Source organism: Anopheles gambiae, chromosome 2 (genome assembly GCF_943734735.2).
Source record: "Anopheles gambiae chromosome 2, idAnoGambNW_F1_1, whole genome shotgun sequence".
Taxonomy (NCBI): Eukaryota; Metazoa; Arthropoda; class Insecta; order Diptera; family Culicidae; genus Anopheles; species Anopheles gambiae.
The window spans coordinates 17799258-17811917 of NC_064601.1; the positions used below are offsets into that span (position 1 = coordinate 17799258).

At 45.3% G+C, this 12660-nt stretch overlaps 1 protein-coding gene across 5 annotated transcripts in view; it reads right to left on the reverse strand.

The window, feature by feature from the left end:
* LOC1269312 (calcium/calmodulin-dependent protein kinase kinase 1) overlaps positions 1-12660 on the reverse strand; it is an 84655-nt gene that overhangs the window by 65208 nt on the left and 6787 nt on the right. For all 5 annotated transcript variants that reach the window (XM_061641351.1, XM_061641349.1, XM_061641352.1 and 2 more), the window contains exon 2: positions 10827-11630. Coding sequence is in view for 2 of the 5 variants with exons in the window: in XM_061641352.1 (XP_061497336.1) it covers positions 10827-10834 (8 nt within the window). In the remaining 3 variants the exon portion in view is untranslated. The remainder of the gene's footprint in view (positions 1-10826; positions 11631-12660) is intronic.

The window sequence follows — 12660 nt, forward strand, 5'->3', positions numbered from 1 at the left end:
AGCAGCCAAACAGAATAATGCCGGAACCGTAACCGAACATGACCCGGGCCCTAGCGATAGCACGGTACCGGCCGACCAGCATGGCAGGAAGTCGAATCGATAATCTATTTTTAGCACCACCTCGGGCATTGCATCATCTTTCTTCCTGTCCTGCAGCAGCAGCAGCAGCAGCAGGTGCCCCAGTCTGCTTGATGGGGGTGATAGTGGTGATGACGCCTTCGTACTACCGCTGACACTTGCCGCCGCCACTGTGTGTTCCGGGACGACCGGGGTGGATAAAGGTCCTTACGTTCTCGTCCTGCCCGAAGGCTCACGCCTAAAGCTTTCCTTTTCCTTTGCTCGCAACCGCGTACAGCGTGCGCTTTGAAGTTTCGCCAGTCTGTCGGTAGTGCTGTGTCCCTTTCTTTGGCCGCTTCCAGAGAATTGGGTTGCGCTTTACCTTTGAACTGTCAATCGCTTCCGCTAATCTGACAGACAGACAGTCATTGGGTGCAAACACAACCAGTTTCCGAGATTCGGTTACCGAAATTACTCCCTAACAAAACAATCACCCCTCTTTAGGTGTGTGCGTGTGTTCCATCGTGCCTACAACGTTGGCGGAAGGGCATGCTTGGCCCTGATTTGCCGGCAAATCGACTAGACATCATCGAAGTAGACAATCGCGATGGGAAGGGTAAATTATTGAGCTACTCTAAGCCAACCCAAGCCCCACCTTTTTTCCCCCATACATTCGCTTTTTGATGTTACGACCCTGGAAAATAAACAGTGTTGGCGTGCTGCTGCTGCTGCTGCTGCTCCCGTCATTTCTCACGGCATCCTTCTGCTGTTTTCTTCCTCTTTTTACTTGCACGCGATGGGCCGAGCCGCACCAGTAACCCTGACCATGGTTACCATTGGAGACGGGAAAATAATGGCCCATTGAACATAACCACACACACTGCTGTGACAACGCAGCCGGTAGCATTGGGCGAGCATTACATGGGTTCTTCCACTGCGATGCTCAAGGATGGATGAATGCGGCAGGAAGTAAATGAAAACAAAACCACAGCTAATTGTCGCTAGCAACTGCACAACATCATGTAGGTTTTCTCGGAAGCTGAGGGCTAATTGAAATTAGGTACGAGGTTTTGTTTTGCTTTTTTTGTAATTTGCAGATGTAGATTCCTTTTGAGAGGCGTTACAGCGAACTTGAAGCGCTATAGCATAACGCCAGTCCAAGATTGTAAAATCAAATATAGTTTAAAAAACAAACCTATAACTTCAAACTTTGACTTCACGATAGCTGAATTTCAGAAGCCTATAGTTTCCCTCTGAGGGAAAATGGTTGAGCTTTAGATGTCACGATGAGAACTAAAACATTGATTTTACAGGCTTTTAACAAATCCATAGCAAATCGATACTTCACGGAGCTATATTTTTAAAATATTAACCAAAAAAACTGTTTTGTACCAGAAAAAAACGTTCTGAACAGAGAAAGATGCCTTGACAACAAACTAAGACGAAAAACAAGCTTCGATAATAGAAAGCTGTAGACATTTGATACAATCAGTTAGTATTTTCTTATCAATTTAACGTTAGACCTCAACAAACTTATATGCGAAGTAGTAATGCGGTGCGCGAGCTGACAAGTTTGGAGACTACTGAAATAAAGGAATGACAAATAAAATTCATAGTTTCACCATTACCAAAACAAGTCTTTCTCCTCAAGCATTTACTCGTTTACTTACTTCAAAATTCAGTCACTAAACGTTGCCACACCAGTGCATTTGCGTACCATTTCTAGCAAACTGCATTCAGCTCAGCATGGGAAGCGCACGACCACCGTTTATTACATGGCGGATAAGCATCTTCACATTTCCAGAACATCCAAAGCGAAATGGAATGGATTGGTACACGCCTATCTACCAGATCAATCATGACCACGTTGATGATAGCAGACCAAATGTCACAGATATATCAGCAGCACACCCACACACCGAGGTTGAGTGTCCCCGTGTGCAAAACTGCGCCCGAGTAACGAAGTGTTTCATGATTTCTATCATGGCAGCCCGCAGACGTGATCGTGATCTTCATGGGTCACGTACAAACCGTGCGTAAAACACACACCTCTTTCTTCTTTCGCACCTTCCTCCCCCCCCTCCATATAACCACCTGGGTGTATCAATTACGTGCCACCGCATGCCGCCGCTTCCCTTTGCTTTATGTTACATTGCATCAAGATAAACCGCTCCCATGGACGGGCATCGGATGACTGACCGACCGACCGGAGCGGTGCGCCGAAGATGTCGTTGAAATCATTCATGCATGGGGAAAGGGGGGAGGTAGTTTGCGGTTCACTTAGCGTCACCGTGAATCGATACGCAGTTACTCACGCCACACACGATTGAGTTCAAATTGTAAGATTTTAGTCACTGCCGGATGCGGGGCAAGATTGCTACTATGTATCTGGCAGGTGAATGAAATGAAACTGCAACGCAACAAACGCATATAACACACTAAAGCATACAATAGCGGTTCTGCAATGTGCTTTGAACTGATGAAACAAATACCAAATGAAAGCATTTCATTAAATACAAATCTACCCTCACACGCAAAAGCCCTCCTGGTGTATGATACGGCACTAATTGAATTGAGCAGATCCGGGCAAACGGTTTTCAACCTTTCAAGCTTAATTGCATCGTTCTGAAATGTACAATAAGAAAAAATCCATTCAATTTAATTAAACTATATTTTCATACGGAAAAGCGCTTTCCATCAGTAAAACGGCTATTCGTGTTCCTGTTTTGTTTGTTACACCATTTTTTCGTCGGAAAACATTTTGTTTTTGTTTCCACCTCTCCACCAGCGTATTGGTTTTACTGCTTCAAACCTGTACAGAGAAAGGAAAACAACCCCGGACACATCAAATCAAATCAACGCGCGCTGGCTTGTGCGCAAAAACAACACACCATCTCCCGCCATTCGCACGTTATCTGGACGCTCCATGGCTGCGCCATGGGTGCGCTGGGGAGGTCATCGAGCGACGGTTATCAGACGTCACGAGTTCAATAGAGGGTATCAGCAGAAGCTGATGCTGTAAAACACGGCCAGCAATTGGGGCTACCCGCAACCCGGACCTAGTGGAGGAAGAGAGCTCGCTAAGCCAAACTCACAACCATGCTCACTAATCTCGCTACGATGACATTGCGGTGTACGGAGGCCATCCATCGGGTTCTGTGTGACCCCGTAAAACGGAAAACGCACACACAAATATACACAGTGTGTGTGTGTGTGCTATCTGTTGGAATGTAACATCGTACGAATCACTCTTGCTAGCTAGCAGCTAGGCGGTGTTGTAATAATAGAAATCAATCGTGTCATTATGACCACTCTCCACAGTAGAAATCGAACCACCCGCTAGACTCCTTACATTGCAGGCCGAGTTCGATCTCGCATTTCCTTCCGCACTCAAAAGGAAGGGGCAGTAGGAAAATGGCACCCAACACAATTTCCGATTGCGTTAAAAAACGCCTGAACACTCAATACACTACCAATTACGGGAAGGCTTTCATCACCTTCCGTCTGGTGCTGGCCGGCTTGGTAACTAATATCATAACTCAATTTAGCTACACATAAAACCACGCGCCGACTCCGAAAGTCGGGCGAAAGCAGAAAGGAGGATAGTTTACCAATAAAAATGGATCCGATCGGCCCACCCCCCACGGCCGTCCGAGGGACACGACGACAACCCGTCTAACCCATTCAGCAGACACACGTGCAGGCACACACACACACATACAGGGCAAGTAATTAATATCATAGCTCCCATGAGAACTCGGCTCGATTAATGGACACCCATTCGTTCGTTCGTTCGTTCGTTCGGTTTGGTTCATCAGTCTCTGCCCGTCCCAGAACTCTGAAGGGGGAGTAAGATCCAGCAGCAGGTGGAAGGGCGGGACAGTCTCATCAGCGCGCCGAGCACAAAACACATCGGCCGTCCGCTCTCCAGAGGGAGTCTCGGCTCTCCGGCCAATGCCACCGATCTAAGTGAGACAAATAGGCCCATCAATTACGCGCGAAGGTTACGCGCGCTCCAAGAGACTGCACTCTGGTCCCTGCTCTTCCTTTGGCCACGGCTAAATTGGTTGGCGTCCAGCTATCGTCTTTCTCTCTGCGACGACACCACTCGTTCATTAGCATCATTGGCACGACAAACACACGCAAGAACTAGCGCATCTTGTTTGGTCCGGGGGTGGTGAGGTTTCTAAAGTTTAATAATTGAAGTGCGGATCTCGCAAACCAATCTAACTCTGTACCTCAGAATACAGAGCTCAGCTTCCCTCCTATCCTATACCCTGCCATGCTGGACAGATATTTCCAGCGCTCCATATTGACTAATGCTCGTTCCATGTTCGAAATTTCGTTAGTCCTTTTCAGTTTTATCCAATTCTCCAAACGAAGCTCAATCTGTCCAGGCTCTGTCCTGGGAGGCTGCTGTGGGTAAATCAATAGGGATCGGCATGGAATCGACACGGAAGCTTTGAAGCAATGGGCCTACGAGCAACGTCCAGTCCAGCCCGCGTTGGCCAATGGATAATTTATTCAAATATAAATTAAACATTATGCCAATTACGCATCATCAAAGGCCCAAGTATGCAAAGTGGACAAAGTGGCTATTAAAAATGCATTCAAAAACAAACTTTTTTTTTATCCTCACTAACAAGCCGCCGCCTCGTACACCTTTCGACGCGCATCGAGCTTAAAACGGCGTGCAGCACACCATTAAATGGGGTTTCACTTTAAACCAACGGTTAAGGTTCGTTCAACTTCTGGTACAACCGGTACCACCGGCGGATCGGGAAGGTGTACAATTAAATGAAAATAAATCTTGCCGGGTTTGGGCTGAGATTCTGTGACCGACGGTCAGCATTGGAGAAGCGCTACGTGCGCACCTATGCAATCAATTCTCGTTCACCTGCAGAGCTCCAGACACTGTCCCAACGTCTCCCGATGGTGTTCCCTTCCAGCCGCTCGTGCAATATTGGAAAGGAAAAGCGTATTTTCGAGCAGCAGCAGCAGCAGCAGCAGCAGCAGCAACGGCACACGAGCACACTAAAGATAATTGACCGCCAAGTGTCAGGCCGCCGGCTCAATGTTTCAGGGACAGACAGACAGACACAGTGCCGTTGCCTACAGCAAAATGGAAACATGAAGGCACGAGAAAACATCACTCTGTCCCAACCGAACAGCAACAAACGTCGCATACCAATTCCATCCGAGCAGCCGAGAACACTTGGGCAGTGGCAGCATCCATCGAACAAAATGATTCCACCGCACGGGGCGGTGTATAGTACCCCGAGGTTCGTGTATCTTTATCTTTTGGTTCGTTACGAATACGAAATCCTCAGTCAGTCTAATTGAACGAAAAGGAAACACGCGCGCTCAATCGTATGGAGGGTTTTTTTTTATTATTTGACCAAGGAAAGGGAAGTTGCCGCGGCGTAGAACTTTCAATCATCCCCGGCCCAGGTCATTCTGGAAACTGAAAAAACGCGAGAAAAATACCACCTGAAGCGATAAAGCTACGTCAAAACGATACGAGCGCGCCTTATTAAGTATTCAGATCGCTCACTTTTCGCACATCTCTCGCAGCGCTGGCAACAAATGCCGAGGGCCCGCCGCAATGGGCGAAGCGAAGAGCAAACGAGCAATTTTGCCAGCAACATCGCGCTGGAGTGATCTTTAACGTGGTTAGCTATTTTTAACACCATCGGCAGAGCTCGCCCTCTCCAGCTGGAATTCCGTGCGTACGGTACCCAACTGTTGGAGCGCTGTCCCACTGCCTGCATCGCTCTTGTCTGTGTGCCCTTTTTTCAGCGATGGAATCAATATTTTTAGACACAGACAGTCGGTACAGGCTGAAGAGCTATAGTAAGGTGATCACTTCATGCACGCAGTGGTTAAATGACAGTTCTTCAACGTCTTCAAAAGTCACTTCCACCTTCAATTGATGGAAAGGTTTCGTTTTAAAACAAATGTAACGATTTCTTACACATTTTACCGCGTGAGGAATGTTTTGCTGCAAGCAATTAGTTATCCGTGAATAAATAACATATTCTTACACTTAGAGCTCATGAAGTTTGCTAATATTTACAATTGTAGATGTTTTTTGGCGACTCCTCGCCCAAGTATATCGTTCCGAAATCTTCCTTTCCGTTGCTTTACCTTCTATCTATTGCTGCTTTTCCATACGTTTGGTTGCGTCATCAGCCCTTACGTTTCCTGGACTAGGCTAGCATTTTTATATTAGAACAAAACGGTCCATGATGTATGGCCAGATTTGTAATAATAAACTTATAGTTTCAAGATGTTAAAGACAAGGTAAAATTGACAAGCCGGTCTCATGATACAGTTGTCAACTCGTACGACTTAACAACATGCTCGTCATGGGTTCAAGCCCCAAATAGACCATGCCGGCATTCGTAGGACTGACTATCCTGCTATGGGGGGGGGGGTAATCCAAAAGTCATTGAAAGCCAACCCCACAAGTGGTACAGACAGGCCTTGGCCGACAACGGTTGTTGAGCCAAAAAAGAAGAAGAAGAAGAAGAAGAAAAAGAAAATTGACACAAAAAATGCTTCATCTTTCAGCCCCAAACATGTCGTAGTTTGAATGTGTCTTTTGGAGATGTTAAACAGGATGTAAAGTTGCAACCTCTTCATAAAGTTTTTAAAATTCATTTTGACTAAATTGTCTGTTCCCTTTTACTAAAATTGTAGTATTGATAATTTGATTTTAATCAATCTATGCACGTGATTTTGAGTACGTCTTAAGGCTTTTTATTTACTTCAGACAGTTCGAAGATATTAGGATCATATGGATATGGACCATCAAGAAATGGAGCTCGGAAACGGACTGAAAAAGAATTGTAGCTATAAAGCTACTTGAAAACAGTTACAATACGCTTAGGAAAGCGTCAGTAATCGTCTAGGTGAATTTGTGTGGCATTTGGAGGCATAACTTATTGAAATCATTAAAAACAAACACAAAAAAACAAAAGCTATATGCTGTTTAAAGTGATTATAGTCACCGCAAACTACCTTACAATTGATTTAAAGATATTACCAAAAAATGGCCATATGAACATAAACTAGAGAATTCCATTTTTATGTTCATGATTGTCGATTGCTGCAGCTTCCAAAATGTGTCAGCCATCTTGATATTTAGAGCAAGTTTAAGTGTCTACCGTTTGCCCAAAAACTTAAACAAACAACCGTAGTAATGGCCTGGACAGTCACATACCTAAACTGAAATAGGAAATTATTCTGAGCTTTTGCAGCTGAATGAGCTGAATAAACTAAATACTACCCACAGAACCAAAAAATGCAAACAAACTACACGATCACATTTCACATTTCCTGCTCAAAACTAACTCGAAACACATAACATGCAGCGCCAGGCACACAGGAAACGATTTGAACTTCGCGAACAGAGCAACTGTGTAGAACGTTCAAACAAGATTACTCCCATTTGCGCTACTGATACACTCCCGCGTGTACCGAGTAGGGAGCACCCCGAAAAACTGTGGAGAGTATCAGATTCCAAAGTACATGAGTTCTGCCACATACTCATAGCGATCAACAAGTCTGACTGCTTCAAAACTACACCGTCTCCTTTCAAAAGCAGTCTATCGAACGTTCGAAACGTTTCCGCTCCCTCCACTGCTGCCACATCCGTGAGTTTTTCCTCTGCAGCTGCTTTTACAAAATGGTACCGTTTAAACTGCAACCAATGCATTTTCCCCTTTTCCGCTGGTTTGCCACCAAAGTGGAGTGAAGATCCATCTATCCATCCATCTATCCATCCATCCATCCAGTAGCAGCAGCGCACACGGGAAAACCACAGGATCATACGGATTGCTCGCTACTGCGTCTATCGCTCCCTTTCTCCACACAGTGAGTGCACCAGAAGCACTTGAAATGAGTTTTCCCGCATCAAAAGTCAGCGCACGGGGTCCTTGAAAAAACGGAAACTAAACCACAACATTCAATGCAGCGGGGGACGGTTCGAGGAAGGACAAATGGGCGAGAAAATGCTCTTTCAGTCAGCCAAACTCAACTCCCCAAGCTCGCTGCGTTCGTGCACAATTTATCGCTATTAATCATCGATCAGGAGCAAAAGGTTACGACGCGTCCGACGTATACCACACACGCGGGTCGGCAGCTGACACGCATTGTGTCACTGTGGGATGGGAGCGTTGTGGAAGTTGGTTTTTGTAGCCCTTGTAGCTTCTTTTATTGTTTTTTCTGTTTTTTTTTTCGTTTTACATTTCACTTTTCACTCAGACCCACAGGAACGGGAACTGTACTGCGGGACCGCAAAACTGCACTGTAAAAGGGCCCCGTGTATGTGAGCCATGCGGGAGATTAGAGCCACCTTTTGACCTTTCCCGTCACGCGCACAGCCACAGACACGGAACTCTCTATAGCACAGTGCACTTGCCGTTGGGTGGACGGTTAACGCAGCAGGATGGGTGCAAAAGTCAACCAAACGAACGAGCAAACGATGTTCAATTATTTCCATCCATCGATCATGTTAGCTCGCTTTGTTGGATAGATTGAGTGAGCTGGCAGGAAAGGAAGGTCAGCAAAAACAATGACACGAAAAAAAAATGCGCCCACCCGGACGAACGACCAAACCCGATCGACTAAAACAACAAATCCCATTAATTGAACCGGTCATTTTAAAGGCTGTGATAGAGAATCGGGAAGAAGGTTGTTTTGCTGTTTCCTCCCCCTTGTTTCCAATTTCCATTGTTTGCATGGGACAGCAGGAGGAAAGGAAGGAGTAGTGGGGTGCAGGATGAGTTTGTCTAAAAAAACGACACTGAATTTGATGCGCAATGTCGTCAGAACTCATCAAGCCAAATAGCGCAGTAGATGGAATCTTTGGGCCAATATTTGTTTAACCGGGAGAGTGTGCCTGTGTGCATTTTGTCTTATCCTACGTAACTAAGCAAATAGTGCGCTGACGCATTGATTGAACACTGCCCATTAGGCGACACTCTGGTTGGATTGTTTTTTTTTATATTTGCAATAGAAAATGTGTATTCTATTAGTTAAAACACTCACGTCGGGCCGGGTCCAACAAGAAAAGCAATATTGCTTGCGAACGTGTCGTGTCGGGTGGGGGTGTCGTACTGCATCTTCAACTATTCTAAATGACAAAATACCTGCCCCACTGGTCACAATCACCATCGCCAGCGCCTTTTGCCTTTCACTGTCACGAGAATGACCTTTCCACCGCACTACTAGTGATAGGGTATTCTTGATCGTGCATCTACGTGAGCAATTTCAGTGTCCTTGGAGATGGATACCCTGCTAAGCCGTAGTCCCTTTGCCTCGCAACGTTACAATCCCTGGACGCCGGTGATGGTCGCGCTCACCTTCGCACAGCGTTCGGGAATTTTTGCCCATGTTTAACGAGATTATCGGGAATTATTTGCCGCACGTGCTGCTATGAGATGTGCTGCAAATTTGTCGCTCTTTGGCGCCGCGGCTCTTGTGGCGCCAGAACCGCTGGTTCTGTGGGCGGGCTTAGTGCTTTTGTAGGGCGATGAAAGCAATTCTACGGGAGGTGCAAAAGCTCGCAAAAGGACCAGCGATGGGATGGAAAAAAACGGAACGAAGTTTAGCTTGGAGCAAAACTACATCGCTTCCCGCCACAAGCCAACCAACCAGCCATTGCTGATGCTACACTGAACTGAAAAGAACGACAGTTTGGAACGCTTCTCGTTTTTCGCTTGCTTTTATTGCCCTAGAGCCGTTGTTATATTCTTTATCCACGCGATCATTGTCTGGGCCGGGACAATATTTCCTCTGTTTGATCTCGGAAACTGTGCTACTCCCGTAGCGGACATGAATCATTTGGTTGCAGAGCTATTTTGATTATCCTTTCAATGCGCGGCGGGAAGGAAATATCAAACAAAAGCTCGGGCTCGGGATATTACCAGCAGTAAGGGTGGCAATAAGGGTGGGCCGAAAAGCAATAAGCTGCGCTTTGCGAACGGTGGAGTGATAGTGTGGCACACATGTACAGGGGTAAAGGTAAAGGATGTAGCGCGCACAGGCAGCTGTGGAAATTGCTTGCAGCTTTGTTATAGAACATGTATAAGGAAACGGCAGACAACAGTGCGCTTCAGCAGTCGATCATATCGATTGATTTTACTTCCAATCCTTCTTTTCGTTTATTTCTAAAAAAATGTCTATTTCAGTGATTTTTAGTGAGATGATTTTTGATTCTTTGAACCGGGAAGTGATAACTGAACCGGAAAAGAGGAGACCAAATAAAACCAACATCAAAATCCATGCAACATCCGATCATGTTGTTCAGCAAATCATCCACCCAGGCTAGGCTAAGAAGACATCGAAGCAGTTTTGTAGAATGGTTTATATCCCGAAGAGTCTAAGGAAGATTTTCGACGAAATGTGTAGCCTTTTGAAGTTTTGTCACTTTAAAAGCATTCGAGATAGGGTACCACGAATATGTAGCAAGAACTCCTGGATTGACGATTATTGTTGAGATCTTCACCAATCCAGTTTCATCATCATCATAACCATACTTACATCGGTAATTGGACAATTATCGACCATTTCCCCCATGGAATTGATTCCCAAACTGTATTCTCTCTCACACACATACAATGGCAAACAAAGGACACGATGCTTCGAATGAAAACGACGGAGCTGCTCGAAGGATACGTAATAATAGCAAACAAGAGGATAACAAAAAAACGGCTCCCGAAAATCACGCTCCCAACAATCTGTTCCCAGCAACATAAACTCACCTGCGCATCAATAAAGCCCGGCCTTCATCAGAATGGCTTTCACGCTCATCGCTCGATCGAAGATATTAGTCGCAAATTAGCACTTCATTCGCTGGCAGTTGTGCGCTAGGCAGCGAATAGCGGCACACACACAGCCGGCCCTTACGTTTCGCTCGGTTCGCGTATAATCACTTCCTGAACTTGGCAGACCAGCGCTTCTTCTTGGCTTGCGTTAGACACTTTTACTCTAGCGAATCAAACGGTGCAAACACTCACGAGGGCACACACACACACACATAAAAACAAAAACACAGACAACACAGGAAAAACCGAGCTTCACGATATCGCGAGCTATCACTCCTTTGCACGCTTGCTCCATCCAAAGCCAGACAAAGAAAAGGGCTTGCCCGTTTCAGATAAACATTGGATCAATAGATATATGCGGCACACGACGATTGCACTCACCACCGGTCGTTGTTGTTGTTGTTGAGGCAGAACTGACGGCGGACCAGGGTCCTGCTATCCTTGCAGCGATTCGCCTGCTGGCTACCCACACTATCCGCAATATATCGACATCGATTAGCACCGCGTGGACCGTTTGGCAGGACGTTTCTACTTTCTTTTTTTCCTACCTTCTACTATTAAACCATTCCACACATACACACGATTGCACGAGGCGTAAGCAGTAGTTCCCGAATGGGGCTTTACCCCTCCTCTATCCTTCACTAAAAACAGCTAGAACAACAATAACAAAAAACACTGCCACACTTCTGCCGATATTCAGCACTGGCCTATTTTTGCACACGCCTCTTACAGTATTGATTGCTGAAATGGAATTTTAAAAAAAAAACGTAGAAGCATCGTTATTAAATGGATTTATATCGACCCGCTACGGGACACGGTATTACGATTTCCACGCATACAATTCCTATAATTATTATTGTTTCACTTTTCAAACAGCACTGCACTGCCCGTACAGATTGAAATCTGGATCCTTTTTCCCCAACGTTTGAACGTATTTTAAATTATTCAACACAATCAATACCGTCCCGAGCGTAATTATGGATTGGAAAGGACACATCGTTTTAAAGCAACAAGCACACCACCTGTGTGGAAGCGAAATGATAACAATATACAATATGCACTGCTGCTGCTGCTGTTGCTAGTCCCTCCCATACCTGTATGCATTGGATATTTAAATCATTGTTATCAGTTCCAGGTCAGAACATAATTCTTCTTTTGGGTTTTCCACCCCCAATAAACCTCTTTTTTGTGTTGATAAACTACTGTTAGTAGTAGGTGATAGTACAATATCACCATGGTAGTACAGTACAGTTTGGATGGTTTTATGTTGGCCTTTTAATATATTGATAAATTGTCAGTTAATATTTAGATTCCTAATAGCAAAAACTTTGGTTCAGAACTCAGAACACGTCCCAAACTACACTATTAACTTTGAACTCCGTTTCAATAGCTTTCTGTGGTCCTAATGCCTGATACCGACTCCGCAAACGTAGGTTAAACTAGCATTCGGAGTGCGCAGGCATCGTCCAGGACCATCCGGAGTCGGAGTCAACTAGAATTGGAGTGACCCAAAGACGTCTGGACTTGGAGTCGTTCGGAAGAAAAGGATGTCCTAACAGTGATCCATCAAACTAGAGCGTTTTCACTGTATTGTAATGAAATGCATTTAATCGGTGTTTATTTTACGCCCATCTCAACTGCAAATTAACGCACTACACTATTTCTTTCTTTCCTTGTTACTCAACTTTCCCCAACACATACATAAGGCAGATAATCGTACCTAATACATATGCTTCATTTTCAACCCACCCGACCAAGGTTCATCATTATG